General features: G+C 46.5%; 2 protein-coding genes across 6 annotated transcripts; both read left to right on the forward strand.

Moving 5' to 3' along the window:
* Nucleotides 1-359: 359 nt before the first annotated feature.
* On the forward strand, nucleotides 360-9,537 carry LOC118287818 (protein FAM171A2). 2 transcript variants are annotated; one of them, XM_035613387.2, is made up of 8 exons: nucleotides 360-639; nucleotides 2,910-3,137; nucleotides 3,310-3,402; nucleotides 3,769-3,927; nucleotides 4,258-4,437; nucleotides 4,527-4,640; nucleotides 5,250-5,397; nucleotides 5,535-9,537. In XM_035613387.2, exons 1-8 carry the CDS (start codon nucleotides 537-539, stop codon nucleotides 7,036-7,038), a joined length of 2,529 nt encoding a protein of 842 aa, XP_035469280.2. In that variant the 5' UTR covers nucleotides 360-536; the 3' UTR covers nucleotides 7,039-9,537. The 2 variants fall into 2 exon arrangements, with proteins under 2 accessions (XP_035469280.2, XP_035469281.2); XM_035613388.2 differs by having other exon boundaries at nucleotides 5,250-5,376.
* Nucleotides 9,538-11,036: 1,499 nt separating this feature from the next.
* grnb (granulin b) lies at nucleotides 11,037-20,530 on the forward strand. 4 transcript variants are annotated; one of them, XM_047327404.1, is made up of 18 exons: nucleotides 11,037-11,181; nucleotides 11,482-11,552; nucleotides 12,640-12,783; nucleotides 13,092-13,232; nucleotides 13,782-13,895; nucleotides 14,798-14,939; nucleotides 15,081-15,190; nucleotides 15,338-15,467; nucleotides 15,568-15,659; nucleotides 15,882-16,017; nucleotides 16,123-16,220; nucleotides 16,346-16,579; nucleotides 16,658-16,885; nucleotides 17,565-17,855; nucleotides 17,941-18,180; nucleotides 19,042-19,338; nucleotides 19,420-19,594; nucleotides 20,080-20,530. In XM_047327404.1, the coding sequence occupies exons 2-17, from the start codon at nucleotides 11,550-11,552 to the stop codon at nucleotides 19,567-19,569; spliced, it is 2,550 nt and encodes an 849-aa protein (XP_047183360.1). In that variant the 5' UTR covers nucleotides 11,037-11,181; nucleotides 11,482-11,549; the 3' UTR covers nucleotides 19,570-19,594; nucleotides 20,080-20,530. The 4 variants fall into 4 exon arrangements, with proteins under 4 accessions (XP_047183360.1, XP_047183361.1, XP_047183359.1 ...); XM_047327405.1 differs by having other exon boundaries at nucleotides 19,420-19,579; XM_047327403.1 differs by having other exon boundaries at nucleotides 19,420-20,530.
* The last annotated feature ends 129 nt before the right edge of the window (nucleotides 20,531-20,659 follow it).

Consider the following 20,659-nt stretch of genomic DNA (forward strand, 5'->3'; position numbering starts at 1 on the left):
TAATTCTTATATCTTTATATCTATTTTTTAAATAAAAATGTTTAGAATGTCCCCCACGGCCCCCCCTGGTATCTGCGCCCGTGTATATGTATATATATGATGATACTGTTACTTTGGATGATTTTGACTTATTTATTAAAGTACTAAATATACATAAATATATATATATATTTATTATAAACATACATTGTGTCTAATAAACATTGTGTCTAATAAACACACACACACACACACACACACTAGTACGTGAGGCTGCCGTGAGGCGGCGATGAGTCGCTGTTCCACCGCGGGTCAGCAGAGGGCGGTGTTGCGCGCTTCTCTGCCGCGCCTCAGACAATAAAAACAAGGCGAAGCCGCGCGCGCACACTCACTCACACACACACACAAACACACACACACACACACACGCGCGGACCACCATCATCATCCTCATCATCCTCGTCTCCTCACTCTGGCATCCGAGCTATGCGCGCCGGCTGCGGGGCGCAGACAGGACTCAGGGCCGCCGGGCGCGGACGGGACATGTAGGTTGGACGATGCCGGACCACCGCGTCCCGCGCTGGCTCCTCGCCGTCGTGTCGCTGTGCGCGCTGCTGCGGGCGGAGGCCAAATCTGTCCCTTCAGAGCCGGGAGCGTTCGGTAAGACGGGGGGGGGGGCAGCACAATGAGGGGATGGGAGTGGTTGCACTTTTTATTCTTTTATTATTAGGATCATTGCTTCATGGCGACGACGCGTCGACGGTTGCTGCGTTTTTCCCTTTGTTCCCCCCGGTGTCTGGAGCACGCTCGGTTGTTTCTGTTCATCTTCATCGGGACTGTGATGTAGACTCATGGACAGAACCCCGGGGGGAGGAGAGGCCTGGCGCAGGCCGCGGCTGCGGCGGAGCGCTGCGCCTGCTCCAGACGCGCGGTGCCGGGAGGTTCTGCTCCTGACACCAGGACCTGGACCCGGGCCCTGGTGTGAGGACCTGGACCCGGACCCTGTAATGTCAGGACTAAACCTGCTGTAGACCCAGGACCTGGACCCGGGCCCTGGTGTCAGAACCTGGACCCGGGCCCTGGTGTGAGGACCTGGACCCGGGCCCTGTAATGTCAGGACTAGACCTTCTGTAGACCCAGGACCTGGACTCGGCCCTGGTGTCAGTACCTGGACCCGGGACCTGTAGTGTCAGGCCTAAACCTTCTGTAGACCCTGGACCCAGGCCCAGGACCTGGACCCAGGACCCGGTGTCAGTACCGACTCTGGTGTTTGTCTCGGGTCCTGTTGATGTGTGGTCACGCGGCCGCAGCAGCAGCGACGTGAGAATGAATCGTCTCCAGTGTTTATCTGGAGCTCGTTATGTCATAACTTTGCATTATTCAAGCTTCAAGCTTCAAGAGACGCACAGACGGTCACAGACAGCCGGCGGAACTGGAACCCAGTACATGTACTCTCAAGTACAACGTGGAGGTACTTGTACTTTAGTACTTTGGTTCACGTTGCTTCACAGTTAAAGCTCCATATATAGAGGAATATTGATCTTTTCACTTTTATTGAAAAGCTGTAATATTTTGCAGGTTTACATTTTATATATAAAGATGCAAACAAGCCGTCAGTGATGATACATACTAGTACAATAAACATAATCATACGTTTTGATTCGTTCTACCCTTATTTGCATTGCAGATGAAGACGGTAGAATCTTTTCTCTCCTGTTTTTTAAAACCAAACTAATTAGCAGAATTCTAATATATCTATATAATAATATTAACAGTTTCTTTCCTGTGACGTTGATAAACACAGTATATGAATCTGTAGTTTTCAGCATTTCTCTCGGGCTCAGACTCGAGGGTTTGGCCCTCGACCTCGACCTCGACCTCGACCTCGACCTCAGCGGGAGGTTTTTCAAAGGCAGAGAACATTTCCCAGACTCTGGATGTGACACTGTGACTTCTCAGAGGTTCCGTCAATGGAGCCGATTCAAAGCTGCAGTGTTTTATGAGTGAGGAGCCCAGATTGAGGAAATCCTCTCCACACACACACACACACACACACACACACACACACAAGGGAGCCTTTCTTGGACCGACCCCGGTAATGGCTGCCAGCATTCACACGGACACAATGGACGTGGACACGCGTGATGTGAATGCAGCCGGCGGCGGCGTCACCGTGCAGCCTCTGCGTCGAGGCTTCGGAGGACGAGAGCTCGTCGAGCTGCAGCGAGCGAGCGAGAACAACAACCACACGCCAGCTTTTTTTTTTTTTTATGTAGAGTCAGCGGGTCTCCATGGAAACGTCCCCCCGGCGTGACCCACATCCTGGCCGTCCAAGAGGCGAGGAGATGAGGAAACAGAACATGGAAAGATGAGGGGGGCAGAAACGGGATTTGTGACGAGCGTGTGTGTGTGTGTGTGTGTGTGTGTGTGTGTTGGTTTGTACCAGAAATTCAAATCCTGCGCGTGGATGTTAGTGTCGTGGAAACAACAGGAAGTTTATCATTCTACTGTCGTTCGTCAGCATAGTGGTCGTGACACGGAGACGATTGAAACAAACCCAGTTACCACGTTTTGCGTCTGAGTCTCTGAACTCAGATGAATGTAGAGCAAACACACACATCTTCAGATTCCGTGTGACTCGCGCTGTCCTGTGGATTCAAGTCCATCGTCACAAAACGCCCATAAATCCATGTAGAATTCACAGAAAACGGCTCATGTCTGTCACTGGTTGAAAAAAACACATGCATACTTGAATATCAATAAGACAGAATAATAAAATCCTTTAATATCATGTTGCACGTTGCTGCGTTTGTCGTGTGTGCGTCGTTTCAGTTTTGTCTGAGCAACATTTACTCTCTGGATTATTGTTAATGTATCAGTTGTCAGATCCGTGTTGAAACGAAAGCGCCACCGTCTTGTTTTTCTCACAGAGGTGCAAATTAAAGTCCAGGTGTTTGACAGCGGCGACCTGTCCCCGCTGGCGGACGCTCACGTGCAAGTCCACGGGAATCAAAGCGTGTTGGCGTCCAGCAGAGCCGGCAGCGACGGCGTCCTGAGGGTCAGCTTCCTGTACCGCGCCGGCACGTGGGTCATCATCACCGCCTCCAGACCAGACTACGTCACCAACTCCGTGCCCTGGCACTCCAGCCGCATCCCCTGTGAGGCCTTTTAATCCCCTTTGGTTTCTATCATATCTTTGTATTTTGTCCAAATAAAAAAAATTTAATAACATTTTTCTGTCTTAAAATTGAACCTTCAGTTGCAGCGTTGCTGTTGCTGCTAATTTTAACGTCACTGTCTTTTATATCATTTTTTTTCTTCATGTTTTAGTGTACGCATCCGTCAGCCTGTACCTGCTCGTCCAGAGGCCGGGAACTCTCATCTTGTACGATGACGTCCTGCAGGTGCTGTCTGGGTCGCCAGGTGAGAAACATTATCCAGATTCATCATGGACGCTTCACTCCTCCTGAATTTATGATAATCGTCCTGCTCTCAGGAACCGAAGGAGGAGGTTTTATTAAAATGGCGTCTATTACACAATGATAACGGGGCAGTTGTGGTCACCTGGGGATTTGACTTTGACCCTGCGACAGTTATTCTGGCATCTCATGTTAAACGAGTGTCAGAGTGAGGACGGACGACCAGTCCTCTCCTCTCCCCGTGTTTTAGCTGGTACTGGTCCGTCACAGTGTCTGCGACGCGTCAAAACCACCAGGACGTTTTACACAGTTGAAACAATGTCAAAACGAAATGCATGAGATTTTACAGCCTGCGTGTTGTTTTCTTCAGGAGCTCGTAACCAGCCGCTGGTGCAGCTCCAGAGGAAATCGCTCCAGCTGCCGTCCGACTCCAACTACACGGCGCTGTCTGCCGCCATGACCACGGCCAGGAGTCAGTACGAGATCGGCGGCTTCCCGTTTCTCCTGGGCCAAGAGACCAACAGCTCAGGTTGGACACTGTCTCGGGAGCTGTTTTCCATCCCTCCATCCATCCATCCCTCCATCCATCCATCCCTCCATCCATCCATCCATCCATCCATCCATCCATCCTTTTTCCATACCGCTTTATCCTTTAAGGGTCGCGGGAACATTTCCGGGACATTTAGTGGGAGCAAATTCCTGCAGTTCTAAATTCTGGTGGAAAGAGTCTAAAACTGCAATATGCAGTTTATCATGACATAAAACCAAGAAATGAATGTTGCCAAAGTGTCAGAAGTCTGATAACTACATATGTTAACGAAGTGTTGGCGCTGATTTCGGTGACTTTTTCGCCGTTCAGGTGCAGAAACGGGTTGGACGGACCTGACAGCCGTGGCGGTGGTCAACATTCAGCTCTTTGACAAAGATGGCGTCGCAATCCAGGTCTCGGATCCGATCCACATCTCTGTGCCGCTGCCGTCCGACACCCGCAACAGGGTCGCCACCAGTGTCCCCGCTTGGATGTATCAGCCCAAGACTGGTGAGGAAAACACATCTTTTAAATTAGGTATGATGAGATTTGTTTTTTGTTTTTATGGTATTCAGTGATAATCATTATTGTGTCTCCAGGATTGTGGGTGAGGAACGGGACGGGCTACGTCAAAAAAGAGGGCACAGAGTTCGTGTGGAACGTGGTGGTTCCTCAGATGGGATACTGGCTGGCGGCCTTCCCATCCTCTTCAGGTGCTGAGGCTCATCTCGTCCTCCGTTCTCCTGCTCGGGCTGTTTTTCGTCTTCTTGTATGCTGCAGTGCCAGCAGATGTTTCTGTGTTTTTCTCCAGGGAATGATAGATTCAAGGGAAACTCAGAATCAAATGTTCTTCTGAGCGCAGGTGTTTTTGCGAGCATGAAATTTGAGACGCAGTGTGTGGAAGGATTCTTCACCGTAGTTAACCACAAAGATGAGACTGGGTGGAAAATGGCACCATTTCGAATTTTTGTACAAACTTCATTTCTTTTTTGAACGACAGCGCTTTTTTAAAGACATTTCTCTAAGAATGTAAACTGCCAATCTCACTGTGGCAGAAGAAATAATGTAAAGAGAAGAGATCGTCAAAGTCTCAACCTCGGGGGACTATGAATGTCCGTACCCAAATTTGCCAAAAATGCCATTCCCTCTTTTAAATGTGAGAATATTTTACTGGCCTGCTGATGGTGCTAGATGCAAACTTTCAAAATCACTATAATCAGTAGGATCTATCCTCTAGGGATCATGAATGTCAAAAACAACATTTCATTGCATTGGATCTTAGCTTCTTACGAATGATTCTTAGACGTCGTCTTATCTTGCAGGATTGGGTGTGTCTCACCCGGGCCTGAGGGACATCACCACTTACCACACCCTGTTCCTGCTCTCCATCCTGGGCTCGTTGGCCCTGCTGGTGCTCATCCTGCTCTGCGTGCTGCTCTACTACTGCAGGTGTGGGCAGCGTAGGCGCAGGTCTCTGGGTCTAGGTTTCTATCAATAGTCAAATTGGTGATTGCAGGTTTTAGGCTGTCATTAGATTAGAGTCAGTCCGCTGGCAGACGAAAGGTGTTTCTTTTATTCCTGACGTCTAGTGTCTCTTCACCTTCTAGGAGGAAGTGTTTGAAACCTCGTCGACAGCAGGGCAAACCCCACACTTCCAATCTGAATGGAGCCAAGCGGGACCAGGGTACATCCACTTCGCGTCTGAATCTGATCTGCGGGGGCCATGCCGAGTCTGGTCCGTCCAGTGACAAGTCTGACATGACCCCGTCCCGGGACTACCAGAGTTCCAGGGAGGACTTAACCAAACACGTTCCAGCGCACATGCTGCGACACGCCAAGGGAAAAAATGCCTCTGCTGCCCAACGAGGTGAAAGCTTCCCAATGAAGGTTACTCGTGCCACGGAGACCAACAACTTGGACAACCCTTTGCTGCATGAAGACTACAACCGGAGCTACAGCCCCATGGAAGGCAAAGAGTCTGAATATCACCGACACCACAATGCCAATGACAATCGAGGGTACGCCTCCGATCCGGCGTCCCCACCTCGATTCCAGGGCTACGTGCCAAACCAGTCCGACAAACCTCCAGAGTATTCAGCAGCAGCAGCCGACAGCCTCGCCAGACCCACCTCCCTCAACACGCAGGCAGGTCAAATCATCTTCTGCAGCTCCATCGACCAGATGAAGGAGAACATGTACCGGAGTATGGTGCCGACCCTGGTCATTCCGGCCCACTACATGCGCCTGCCCTCTGAGTTTTCTGGTAAAGATGGAAAGGAGCAGAAGGAGCAAGATAAGGACGGTGCACAGATGGGAGGAGGTCAGCAGCATCATCAACACCACTCGGAGAAACAAGGCCAGCAGCAGCAGCAGCAGCAGCAGCAAGGTGGATCCCAGGGTGACGACTCTGAGGACCCGAGCTGGGCGTCTGACTCCTCTGGTGGAGCGGTGACCATCCCTGTGCTCTTCAACGACTCCACCATGGCTCAGATGAACGGAGAACTGCAGGCGCTGACCGAGAAGAAGCTCCTGGAGCTGGGTGTCAAACAGCACCCGCGGGCGTGGTTCATCTCCCTGGATGGACGAGACAACGCTCATGTGCGCCACTCCTACATAGATGTCGGGAACGACCTCAGTGGCGGTCGTATTGGATTCGGAGGTGGTTCCGGCATCACTCCCCGAGACAGCAACCTCGAAACGCCTCTGGAAGCCCATGAACGAAAATCGGCACTGAACCGGAAGGGAAAAGACGAGCGCTGGGGAACAGGAGGGCGGAAGGGCCAAGGTGTTGGCGGCACTGGCGGGAAGAGTTACTCCAAGCTGGCCTACCCCGACCACAGCGAGCCCAGCAGCAGCAGCGAGGGACGCCCCGTCTCGCCCGAGGAGAACTCCCTCACCCCTCTTCTGGACGAGGGTCCGTCCTCTCGAGGGTCCACCATCCCCAGGAGAGGGCGCAGTCGCGTGAACAGCGGCCGCAGCAGCAACAGCGAGAACCGCCGCGACTCCATGACCAGCCCCGAGGACGACCCCGACGACAAAGACGAGAACAAGAAGAGCCCGTGGCAGAAGATTGAAGACAGGCCTCTCATCGTCTTCCACCCGAGGAAGTGAACACTGGACCTTGAACAGACTTTTCACACGGAGGGGAATCTTTCCACAATCGAACATGGAAGAATTAGTGATGCTTTCACAATAAGCACAACCATGCGTCGCTGATCCGTTTTCAGGTTGTGGTTTCACCCTTTTGTTTGTCTAGTGAGGTGTGAGCACTCTCTGATTTACAATCGTTGTCTCACTGTCAGTTAATCCCACCAGTTCCCGCTGAGGTGACCCCGTCGTAGACTGAAATCTATCCTCTAGATTATTGTGAATCCCGTCGACCTGTCGCGTCACTGAACCATCGTCTGAGCCATCGCATATACTGACTGTGGAAATAGCCATTTTATAGAGCAAGATATAAGAGTAAAGCACTTACGAATGATTTGAGAAGTGATTGATTTTACACTCCGACATTTTTATGGGGTTGGTGGATAGTTAGGTGAATTAGATTTACTTCCCTCTGTCCATTATTGTAACTAGGATAAGTTTTCCTTCAAGGAAATCAGCTCCCAAAAGCCTGAATATGTTAGAAAACCTTAAAATGTTATTGATCCTTTTCTTTCTTGAGCTCCTGTGAACGGACAATGCAAACTATTACAAAGTCCAACGTGCGACTTGCATTTTGCTCCTTCAGGGATCTACTTGATTTCTTCTCCCACCCGCGGTGTATGTTCTTGTGTCGTATCTACTTATTAGCATCATCTTTCAAGTCTCTTGGTGTCAATCGAGTTATCGCAGTGATCTTACTGTACAATTCTGCCAAAAGTACGCGTTTATGCCTTTTATCTCCTGTTGGTGAGATTTTTTCGAGGACTTCTTTGCGATATCTTTTGTGTAAATAGATCCCCCCCCCCCCCCCCCCGAAAAATTGGAAGACCGTTTGGTACAGAAAGGTTGCATGCATATGAATGTATGAAGTACAAGGCACCGAACCCCCTCTCCAATAGTTCTTTGGGCTCTTGCGTAGACAAACCCCTGATTGCCAAGAAAGCGTCATCCATACGACGCAGCAAAAATCTTTACTTGAAGAAAATGACCTATTTAATAATAATATTCTCACTGAGATCTGCAGGGGTCGTCTGCAGACGGGGTCTGTACCACTTCTCTCCTGTAAGTGCCTTCTTTCACATAGGATGGAGTGATAGGCATGCAGGTCCACAGTTAGTCGTCACCTTTCTGCGCTGTGGAGGGCAGCGGGCACCAATAAGCACACTGCATCGTGGTAACAACACCTGTCACTCTGAGGAGCTCACCTGCCAAAACTGACAACTTTTCCATGAGGCGATTAACGTCCTTGTGTATAATCTCCATTTCTTATATCTATCCTCTTTTTCACCAAACTTGTAAATGGTTACTAATATGAGATTTTACGTGTATACAGTGTGATGTGCATGTAACATGTAGAATAGGGTGTTTTTAATGGAAAACCTTTTTATTATTATTTGGAAATGATAACGAGGATGTTTGGCACAAAAATGTGATGCACTGACGCATTGAATTGTGTTGGCTTGGTTATACACTGACTTGTTTCCCCCCTCGATCCAGTTCTAACAAAATCCACTTCCGGTCGTTAATGTTTACAACGATAACATACTGGCCAACGACAACACGCGCTCCCGCCGCCACGGGCATCACCACTGCCGACGACGCTTCGACAGCGGTGAGCTCAATTGCGTTCATCCAGCAGATTTGTTATAAAAAAAATAAAAATAAAAAGCTCAAGTTTTTCAAAAAAAAACTTGGAAGAGGTTCGTGTTTTTCGTTTTGGTTGATTATGAAGTGAAAATCTTGAAGGCTGTACAAAAGTCATGCTGACGTCTCTGCTCCTTTTCACCATTCGCTTGCTGTTCATAAGCCTGTCACTCGCCTACAGGGCAAACTGAAACTGTGATGTGAAGTCTCCGTCCCATTTCCCCCACTTGTCCCGCCCCCTCCGTCCTTCTTCCATCTGAAGTCAACATCTGACCACCTTACGTTTGAAGGGCTGTTCGAAGATCAAGGGGTAGATAACTCCTACCTCTCGATCTTCAGAACAAATGGGACGCCCTGCCCTACGCGGGAACATGCAAAGCGGCGGGGGTGAGGCCAAGTGAGGGGAAATGGGACGGCCCCTTAGTGAAGGATAAGACGGCCGTGAAAACCAATCCTACTGAACTGTCGTGTCCCACTGCTGTAAATCTTCTGGGACCAGATGTGGAATTACTATGAGTTGTGCAATTGTGGCTTTCCCTCGCTCATTTCTTTCCTCTTTTACAATGAGAGATTTGTGTGTTTCTCAAATAGATTATTGTGACCTTGGTGTTTGGACAGTTTCAGAGCGTTTTTAAATTCACAGACCTGAACTAGAGACAAAGAAAACCTGGTGATAATGGAGGATTGAAGTGTAAACTGTAGTTCTTCACCCTGTGCAGTAAATCACCTGCTTCATGAACCTGGTCAGTTGTTTGTAAACTGTAAATTGATTCTTTATGTACATGACACAAAATAGAAATAAATTTGTTCCCCACGGTCGGTCAGCTGTTGTGTTTTTCTGTGGTAGATACATGTTTGTATATTGATTTTAAAATTAAACTTTCAATAATCAATAGTACGTCTGAGTGTCACCACTCAGATAATCCAAGTTTATATTCTAAGGTGGGTTCATCCGTATTTCACTTCGATCATTTATTGCTCAACAATCTTTGCTCACCTGTACTGCACTGTGAGGATAAGATGCAGAAAGAGATTGTATGATACGGTCGTAATAGGTGGAGATACAGTAATTGTTTTTCATTATACTGTAGCCGCCTTTTATCAGATTTCAGTTTGTTAGATTTTTTTTCTGGTTACCAGATAAAAACACACCTTTAATTTTTTTGTGTTCATATAATTTTGTCCACAATACTTATATAATCAGATTTGAAATAACAGCAACACCTCTCTGTTTAATGATTACATTACATTACATTTTGCTGATGCTTTTGTCCAAAATTATCAAACGGTTAAATCGATACCAAAAGGAGATATATAGACAGACAGACAGATAGACAGACAGACTGACTGAAGACAGACAGACAAATAGATAAGACAGGCAGATAGACAGACAGACAGACAGACAGATAGATATTGATATGTTTATAGACAGACAGATAGACAGACAAATAGATAAGACAGGCAGATAGACAGAGAGATAGATAGACAGGCAGACAGATAGACGAACGGACAGACAGACAGACAGGCAGACAGACGGATAGATAGATAAATAGACAGATAGATAGACATACAGACAGACAGATAGATAGACAGACGGATAGATAGATAAATAGACAGACAGACAGATAGATAGACATACAGAAAGACAGATAGATAGATAGACATACATACAGACAGACAGACAAATAGATAAGACAGGCAGATAGACAGAGAGATAGATAGACAGGCAGACAGATAGATAGATTGATAGATAGACAGACAGACAGACGGATAGATAGATAAATAGACAGACAGATAGATAGATAGATAGATAGATAGACAGACGGATAGATAGATTAATAGACAGACAGACAGACAGACAGATAGATAGATAGATAGACATACAGAAAGACAGATAGATAGATAGACAGACAGATAGATAGATAGACATACAGACAGATAGATAGACAGACGGATAGATAGATAGACATACAGACAGACAGACATACAGACAGACAGACAGATAGATAGACAGACGGATAGATAGATTAATAGACAGACAGACAGACAGACAGACAGACAGATAGACAGATAGATAGACATACAGAAAGACAGATAGATAGATAGACAGACGGATAGATAGATAGACATACAGACAGACAGACAGATAGATAGACAGACGGATAGATAGATTAATAGACAGACAGACAGATAGATAGACATACAGAAAGACAGATAGATAGATAGACAGACAGACAGTCAGATATGTCCGTGTGTTCTGACCACACAGTGTATTGTCCCTTTAAGAAAACGCGTCACACCCCTGCCCAGTCACGTGAGCGTGAGTGTGTCATGTGATTGATCAACAGTCTCTTGTTCTCTCCTCCTTCTCTTTCTTCTTATTCTTCTTCTCTCCGGATGTTTGGACGAGGTTTAAACACGACGCTTCTGTGACAGTTCGGACTGAACGCACGAAACTACCGGGTGAGAGAAACTGCTCCGATTTCTTTGTCGACGGATCAAAGCAACAAATCCGCTGAGAGTCATTCAAACCGGTTAGCTGTTAGCAGTTAGCATGCTAGGCTAACTTAGCTTGTTGCTCTGGATTAGCATTAGCCCAGAGGAGGTTTGTTTTGACTTCAGGTGTTCGTTACATTTCGACACTTTCGCGCTTCTACGTATAATTTTACTAATTCAATCATTTCAGTGTATTTATTTTATGATATTTTCCTGCATTGTCAATGCGTCTAATGTTGTTGTTGTTGTTGTTGTTGTTGTATTTAGGTCGTTGAAGGAGAATGCAGTGCGGTGCTGTTTGCTAATTACTCAACTGTGACGTCATCTGGTGAAAAATGGTAACGTACAGTAAATAATATAATAATAATAATTTTATTTATAGAGCACCTTTCAGAAGCGGCTTTCACAAAAACATACAAATCACAGACAATTAAAATCAGCATTCCAACAATAATACGGTTTTCAGGACACATATCTGAATAATAAGATATGAAAAGACGATATAAGAAGACGACATCACATAAAGGCAAGTCTATAGAATTGAAGTGACTCTAAAAGAAGGCACAGGCTCTGCCGCCTCATCTCCTCGGGCATCTACACACAAGTTTTTTGCCACATAGCTACAAAAAAGGTTTTAATTTACATTTAATGCCACTTTCAGCTAATGCTCCACAACAATTCACAGGCTAATAATTGTGTTTAAAAAAAAAAAAAATCCACAACATTCATCCTGACAGTTTTATTACTACGGTACAAATTCATTTTTCTTACATATCTTACATTTGTAATGTGATGATTTGTTATAAGATGAGATAAGATATTCCTTCCGAAATTCGTATGTCACAGCAGCAAAGTGGAGAGCAGAATATAGAAAAAAAGCAAGCGACAGACATGTACAAAATGTAAACAATACAATATATACAGAGCAGTCACAATAATTGCACATGGAAATTAAGTTTTGTTACAGTTAATCAACATGATGACATGTGCAGACACAGTGGAGTCGATCAGTCAATTTCATTTTTGTCATTTTTCATGCAAAGAACATTTTTATCACTGGTGAAATTTAACCATTGAAATTCACAACTGGGTAAATAAAGTCTTAAAGGAAACAAAAAAAACCCCTTCCATTGTTAGAACAGTGTTGTTACTCAAACCTTAAACACATTGACGTTTGCAGCATGAAGTGCTGAACACACACGCGGGACGAGATCTTGGTTTGTTCAGTGTGGAAATCCGGTTTATCAGCTGAAACCCTTCACGGTTTCTCACAAGCAGAAAGAAAACACAGAAACCAAGAAGATAAGATTAAAGGTCTTGGCAACAGCTCAGTTTGTTTTCTGTACATTGTGACAGACCACGTTTCATCACACTACATTGCTCCAAGCCGTCTCCTCTTCCTCTCTCTTTTGTGTTATGTTCCAGGCCGTGCAGATGGAGATCTGGTGCGTTCTGCTGCTGCTGGGCCTGAGCACAGCGCTGGTCTGTCCCGACGGAGGCATGTGTGAGGACAGAAACACCTGCTGCAAGAACACGGTGGGAGGATACGGCTGCTGTCCGCTGCCACATGTGAGTCGGTGTTCAGGCGTCTGTCTAGGTCGTCATGTCAGTAAAACACACATTTATACTCATCTTGTGTGTTTGTTATAGATATAGATTTTTTTTTTGTATCTGTCAATGATTCCTAAGATGCCGTTATCAAACCTTTTAAGACAAAACCAATTTAATTGAGCCTTGATATTTTTAGTTTAACCTTAAACTTTATTTACATAAATATAACTATACATGTAAATAAAAAGAAAACACAAATTCAACCAAATATATGGTACTAGGATTTAGAAAATAAACCTACTTTATTTTACGTAAAATGTCTGCAGGCCGAGTGTTGTTCTGACCACCTCCACTGCTGCTACGAGGGAACCCTGTGTGATCTGGTTCACGAGCAGTGTGTCAATAAGACGGTTTCCCTGCCCTGGATGAGACGCCTCCCCGCCCAACCGGCTCTGCCAGTCGCTGTGGTAATTCTAACAAAGACATGTAGTGTTTCCTATTAATTACCTTGACGGGACGTTCTACAACGTTTAATACGTAAAGGCTGAACGTCCCACCTTGACTGTGGCAGCCCGTCGTCGTTTCATAATCTCACACATTGACCTGTCAATCACAGTTGTACTGACCATCAGCAGCACCGAGGGGGGGGATCCCACCGCGTGGATCAAAAGTTTATTACAGTCCTAGTCGCCAGGCAGACCTCGTCATATCGCCACCTTCCTCCAACACATCACAGATTTGATCTAATCCTGCAATAAACTCTGACATGTGTTGTTGTGATTTATTGTGGCCTGATGACACATTTTCATTCACGCTGCTAAAAAGAATGTGATCATATCAGATTGATGCATCACTTTACTCTCTTCGGTCTTACACTTGTGTAATCAGGATGATAATCCTGTCACTGTGGCAGTGCTTCACATCTTCAGTCTGTTCATTTTTTAAAGATGTTTGTGGTTTTGTTTTTTTTCCTCTGTCGTTGGTTCCTGACCTGTGATGATGCGTGATGCCACCAGCTCGGTGAGAACGTGAAGAAAATCGTCTGTGCGGACCAGAAGTCGACGTGTGATGATGGCAGCACTTGCTGCCAGCTTCTCGACGGCAGCTGGGGCTGCTGTCCATTATTCAAGGTCACACACACGCACACACACAGACAGACACACATACACACACACAGACAGACACACATACACACATACACAAACATACACCAAATCACTGTCACCTCAGAACGACGGGCTCAACACAAACACCAATCACTTGACACCAAGAAGCGTATTAACACGGTCGACTGGTCAACGTCTGATGCTGCTGGTGTGATTTACTGTATTTTGAAGGTCTTATGATTTAAAGCTGCAGTGTGTAATATTAAGAAGAACTTATTCACAGAAATTGAATATATTGTCCTTAACTATGTGTTCATATATGTATAATCAACTGTGAATGAGTTAAATATAGTTCCATGAGGTGGACCGACCTCCGTGTGAGTCTCCATGTTTCTACGTCGTGTTGAATACGGTTGTTGAACTAAACGGTCCAGAATACGTTGCGTTCACGTTGAATTTTCAGACGCTGCCGGAGACCGGAAATGGGATCAGCGGTGCGCCACCATAAAGTGTCCCCTGTCGGTCACTCAGTTGGTTGCAGTTAGTAAGTTTACCACCAGATGCGGCCAGAAAATTACAAAAATTACACACTGGGGCTTTAAAGAATCTAGTTTTTTTTCCCCAATAATCTGAACAATATATCAACTAATATTCATCCATGTATATAGTATATTGTCATAGAATATCGAGGATACAAACCTGGTTTTCTAAAACATTTTTAGGGAACTACTTGTAGCCAACCGCAGCAGCTCAAATAGTAAATTTAGTTTAATGTTCTTTTTCCACATCACTAAATATAACGCTCCCGCCGTCGGCGAGTTATGCATCAGTACCTTTAAATTAAATGCAGGCGACTCTGTCCTCGACTCAAGAGTCTTTTTACTGACTGTCAGAATTTATTTTCCCTCGGTGCTCCTCCTCTGCAGGCGGTGTGTTGTGAGGACAAGCTCCACTGTTGTCCCGAGGGAACCAAGTGCGACACCGCTCGTGAAATGTGTGTTTCTGCCTCACTGGAGTCCTTCCCCATGCTGAAGAAACTTCCTGCTGGGCGGAGGGAGAATAATCCAGGTGAGGGGAAACTACTCATGAACTTGAAAGATGTCAAAAAGTCACTGACATGCGTTTTTTTCACTCTATATGCTGACGACGCTGCACTGATAACGAACGAATGTTAATGCTTCCCTCGCTGGTTTTTGATGTTTCACGCAGCCGCGACTGTCGGTTCAGTGACATGTCCTGGCGGGAAAAGCAGCTGCCCGGACAGTTACACCTGTTGCCTGTTGACAAGTGGAGACTACGGCTGCTGCCCATACCCACAGGTTCGAAGAGCTGAAGCTATTAATCAGATTAAAGTTGTGCCAGACAATCACAACTTTATCTTATCAAATGTAGCTATTTGTAGCATTTCTATGTTTAAAAAGGGTGAGTAGATATTTACCGTGTGCTGATGTTTTGATCATGTCCAGGCCATGTGCTGCAGCGATCATCTCCACTGTTGCCCCAGCAACACGCAGTGTGACCTGGAACATGGCGTCTGCAGGTCGGGTGACAACCGAGTGCCGCTGCTGAAGAAGATCCCCGCGACACCCAACGATGGTCAGCCGCTGCTCCTGCATCTTTTTTTGAATTAACAAAGTTAAACTGTATCTGTCAGTGTTCATCTCTGAACCTTGTTCTCTCTTGTCATCCTGTCCAGTTCAGTGTCCAGACAAGACGATGACTTGTCCGGATCAGACCACGTGCTGCCAGATGACCAACGGCTCGTACGGCTGCTGCCCGATGCCCAATGTGAGTTAAGACCTCCACGTAAATCAAACTTGTTTGAAGTTTCTACAAAACCACCACAGCCGTCACAACACTACCAGCGGCGTATCACTTCACGTCGGGAACAGTTCCACCTCGTCGCTCCAAGAAAAGAAATCCTTTGTCCCATTTGAATAAGATCTGATTAAAGAATAAAGTGTCTCAGAGCTGATGATAGAATGACTCGTCTTCCTCCTCCTGGTCCAGGCCGTGTGCTGCTCGGATCACATGCACTGCTGCCCCGAGGGAACACAGTGCGACCTGAAGCACAGCACCTGTGCGTTGGCCCATCGGGACGCCATCATGGCCTCCAGGATCACCGCCGCCGCGACAAAGAGCAGAGGTGAGGCTGGAGTGGTTTGTTAAGATTCAGCACAAGTTCTCAACATCGTCTTGTATTTAAGTGACAGAGGTTTGTGAACTGATGATGTTTGTGTTCATCTCTCAGGCGGATCAGTTCCCTGTAACGACTCTGTGTCCTGCGCCGACGGAAGTACCTGCTGCAAAATGCTGGACGGAGAGTGGGTGTGTTGTCCGTTACCTCAGGTACAGGACCAGGACACGTGACCGCACACATGACCTGACGTGACCTCACACATGACCTGAGGATCCGTGGGAATATCTCAGACATACTATTTAAAAAGATGTAATATCTTCTATTTTCGCTACAGGCAGTTTGCTGCGATGACCACGAGCACTGCTGTCCACACGGCACCGTTTGTAACCTGGCGGCCTCCACCTGCGACGACCCATCAGGTCTTTCGGCTCCGCTGCCCTGGAGGGAGAAGATCGCGGCGACGCCCCGGCTCCGTAACAGCATGTGCGACAAATCCACGTCGTGTCCTGGAAATTCCACCTGCTGCAGGACGACGACGGGCGACTGGGCCTGCTGTCCGCTGCCTGAGGTGAGTTGACGGCCTGGTGATGTACAGTAGCACAGGTTTGTTTACTGTACAGTAAAACTTTGTCTTTTGTCCTGTCAGGCCGTGTGCTGCGACGACCACATCCACTGCTGCCCGCACGCCACCGTCTGCAACCTGGATTTCGATACCTGCGACGACCCGTCGGGTCTTTTGGCGCCGCTCCGCTGGACGGAGAAGGTCGCGGCTCTGAGGTCGGACGTCCAGTGCGACGAACAGACCTCGTGTCCCGGAGGCACCACCTGCTGTAAGAGGAGCTCTGGAGAGTGGTCATGCTGCCCCCTTCCTCAGGTCAGACTCCTCTTCCTCACAGTCAGACACCTGCAGTCTTCAGACTGACAGGAAACTCTCCATCACTTTCATCTGCAGCTGTTTTCATAAGAAAAAAAATATATATAAAACATATACAGAATTTTCTTACTTCTCAAATGTGAATATTTTATATTTATCGTTTCTTTGGCTGTGAGAAATTACAACTGGCATTTGTTTTTAATGTCTTATAGAAGAACAGGCAGATTAATCAATAAGGGCAATAATTTGTAAATTGCAGGATTCAAAATTTTGATAAAATTATCTGTTTGGGACCCAGTGTCCAAAGGATATATTGAGTAGTGGAGAAAATGAACATTGATCTGAAGCTAAAGATTTGACTTATTATAAGTATGATGAAAATAAAATTATTCAACTCCTATTTTGGTGATTTCTTAATAATTTAAGCCAATTTTCAGGCAAAAATACCTTTTGATTTCAATAAAATTTAAATCTTTTGTTTGGACAAATCAAGACATCTGTGGACATTTTATATAGTTAATCCAGAAAATAATGAGTCCAGTATAATGAGCCCAGACATTATTATACAATGAAATGACTAATACACATCATCAGAACAGCTGCACGTCACTCGTTGGAAGTCGTGTCTCTAGCGTTACGTGGATTTCAGTCAATGTTCCGTCTCGTCCTCTCTCCGCAGGCCGTGTGCTGCGACGACCACGAGCACTGCTGCCCCGCAGGCTACCTGTGCGACTTGGCCGAGCAGACCTGCGACAAGCCCGGAGGCGTGAGGCTGCCGTGGCTGCGCAAGATCCCGGCGCTGCTGCAGCTGCATCAGCAGCAGCGGCAGAAGAACGAGCCCGACCGGGCCGGTTCCGTTCTGCCGAGCCGGGACAGGAACATGTGCGACGCCCACACCAGCTGCCCCAGGGACACCACCTGCTGCTTCATGGACCAGAGCCACCGGTGGGGCTGCTGCCCGCTGCCCAAGGTGAGTACACCATCACTTCACAACCTCACATGATGATGATGATGATGATGATGAGGAGCTCAGAGTAATGGCTGCTGATCTCCAGGCGGTGTGTTGTGATGATGGGAACCACTGCTGCCCCGCCGGACACACCTGCCAGCCGCATCGCTCCTCCTGCTCCAAGGGGCCTCAGGTCGTTCCCTGGTTCAGCAAACTGAGCGCCCTGACGGAGCCCGGCGCCATGACCGTGACGGACGTCAAGTGCGACGATAAAAGCAGCTGCGCTTCGGGAACGACCTGCTGCAAACTGTCCACGGGAGAGTGGGGTTGCTGCCCACTGGTCAAAGTTCGTACAATCGCTCGCTTCACGTTATGTCGTTAATCTGACGAGAAATCATGACATTGAGTCGCAGTGAGGAAATTCTGCTATGTTTTAAAAGTGTAGAAATATATTTTTAAGGGAATTCTGTTGATTTGTAGTTCATTTAAAAAAAGGTCTTAAGACATTATTTATTAGAATAACAATGACCACACTGTTTGTGTAAATTCCTTGGATAATTTTCTAAGGAATTTCGTTTTTAGTTCCTTTTGTATCAAATCTTAAAATAAACCTAAAAACAACCTTAAGAGATTAGAAACCCAACCTTGGGAAAATAATAAGCATCAGATTACGAATGATATCATCTCCCTGAAACTGCTTAACTGGATCAGACTTCAACTTTGTCGTCCAGATCACGAGGACATAACAGGAAATAAAATGTACCATTGTCAGAAAAGAGCAAAACTTCTTACAAACTCCGGAAAAATTCTGGACCCAAATTTTTTTTGGGACACTTTCAGGAGTTCATGTCTTAAACATTTTATGAATTCACATTTAATCCACTATATCCAAATTACACACATCATTCCCCTTAATTTGCCCGATTTTTTATTTTATTATCTACATTCATGAATTATTCCCTAGGTGGGATTGATTAAAAAAAATAATTCCTGGATCCGCCCCTTTGTCTGGATCTGTACCAAAATTCCATGGGTCCTTTTTTGGCTCATGTTCCATCCTTCCACCAAGTTTCGTAGAAATCTGCTTGGTAGTTTTTGCTGAATCCTGCTGACAATCAAACAAACAAACAAACAAAGGGACAGGAGTGAAAACATGGCGTCCTTGTCGTCAGGGAGAACGTGAGTGTGTGTGTGTGTGTTTCCGTAGCTGATGACGACGATGTTCCTGAATGTTCCTCTCCAGGCCGTCTGCTGTGCGGACCAGGAGCACTGCTGCCCTCAGGGCTACACCTGCAACATGCAGACGGGGACGTGCGAGAAGAAGAACCTCGACGACGGGTTGGTCCAAGCCTCCGTCCCTCAGACCCAAGTGGTCCGGCCCGAGTCGGGACACCCAGAGGACGACGACGTTCCATGCGACAGCGCGGGGAGCGTTCGCTGCTCCGGGCAGGAAACCTGCTGCAAGACATCGCCCACCGACTGGGCCTGCTGCCCCTCGCCCAGGGTATGTTCACACGCCTCCTCCTGCATGATCCTTTTCTGAATGTGTAGAATGATTAAACGGATTTTCTAACTGTCGTCACAGGCCACCTGCTGCTCCGACCTGAAGCACTGCTGCCCCGTCGGATACTCGTGTGACCCGACAGCCGGAGGCTGCACCCTGGAGAACGCCCGGCTGACATGGGACATCCTGTTCGGGGACAGACGGAGAGACTTTGTCCCACAGGGACTTTAATCCCACTGAGGTGCAGCGATCTTTGGTTTGTTTCATCAGTTTGCTTGGCAGAAACTTTATCCTCCTCACGCTCGATTCTCAGAAATCACTAAGTAAGAAGACGACGAAAAAGAACAGGAAGTTCACATTCCAAAGCTTTACAGTGTTTTCTCTAATGTTACTCTACATTTTTCATTATTGTTCATAAACCCCATGAAAAGACGAAAGTTTTACGAATCATTAACGTTCTGTGTCAATGCAGTTGAGATTCGTCAGGCGTCTTTTCATGGGTTGATCAAAAAAAACAAAACGTTAGAGTATCATCAGCGTACGACACGCGAGTATTTTCCCAGAGCTGTTCCAGGTCCACATATGAATGTACTTTCTGCCTCACTACGCAGAATTCTTCTCTCGTTCGTCGCTTCGTGACGTGCTCGTCGAGTGTAACCGACATATATTGGTGATTTTAAGTTTGTTGTACAACTGTGAGTTTGATGTGTTGATTTTTTTATTTAATCCTCTGTTTTAAAGGCCACAGGAGTCGAGGCAGCGAATCGATGATCGAAGATCAATGTTCAATCAAGAGCCCATGGGCGTAACACTGTGGGGGGCGGGGCAGACTACCCAGGGCCCCTAACAACTGTCAATTAATTTCTTTCAAAAGAAAGGTGAGATAGCTATTAGCAAACTCCTACTACGACAGCTAGCTAGCTGAGATCGACACAGCCGCAATTGCTAGCTAGCTAACTTTAACCTTTACTACATGGATACGGTAGGAGTTAGCTAGCTAGATACTATGAGAACACCCAGTATCATAAATCAATCAGCATCATAACTGCGGGGGGCAGGAGTTTGGTGCTACACCCCCGCTTGTGCCTTCTGTAACGTCGCCGGTTCTGTCGGTATCGCAGGTTTGTCATTTTGGTGCCAGAGGAGAATTCAGGCCGTCATAACTTTGGAGAATAAACAAACTTTTATTGTTTTTTCCTTTTGTGTGCCATTTTTTTGGGGAAAGTTGAGTGTAGATAGTCGGAGCCAAGAACATCTGGGTGTCCCGGGGGAAACGAGAAGAACAGAAAACAAAGACGATACCGTTGCCGCCTGGTTTAGA

Source organism: Scophthalmus maximus, chromosome 16 (assembly GCF_022379125.1).
Source record: "Scophthalmus maximus strain ysfricsl-2021 chromosome 16, ASM2237912v1, whole genome shotgun sequence".
NCBI classification, from domain to species: domain Eukaryota; kingdom Metazoa; phylum Chordata; class Actinopteri; order Pleuronectiformes; family Scophthalmidae; genus Scophthalmus; species Scophthalmus maximus.

Bases quoted from the DNA above. Each gene is read 5' to 3' on its own strand.
- LOC118287818 (XM_035613387.2), top strand. From the start codon at position 537: ATGCCGGACCACCGCGTCCCGCGCTGGCTCCTCGCCGTCGTGTCGCTG. The intron at 3,928-4,257 runs GTTGGACACTGT...TTCGCCGTTCAG, and splicing joins CCAAGAGACCAACAGCTCAG to GTGCAGAAACGGGTTGGACG. The intron at 5,398-5,534 runs GTCTCTGGGTCT...TTCACCTTCTAG, and splicing joins TGTGGGCAGCGTAGGCGCAG to GAGGAAGTGTTTGAAACCTC.
- grnb (XM_047327403.1), top strand. The intron at 12,784-13,091 runs GTGAGTCGGTGT...AAATGTCTGCAG, and splicing joins GCTGCTGTCCGCTGCCACAT to GCCGAGTGTTGTTCTGACCA. The intron at 17,856-17,940 runs GTGAGTACACCA...GCTGATCTCCAG, and splicing joins GCTGCTGCCCGCTGCCCAAG to GCGGTGTGTTGTGATGATGG.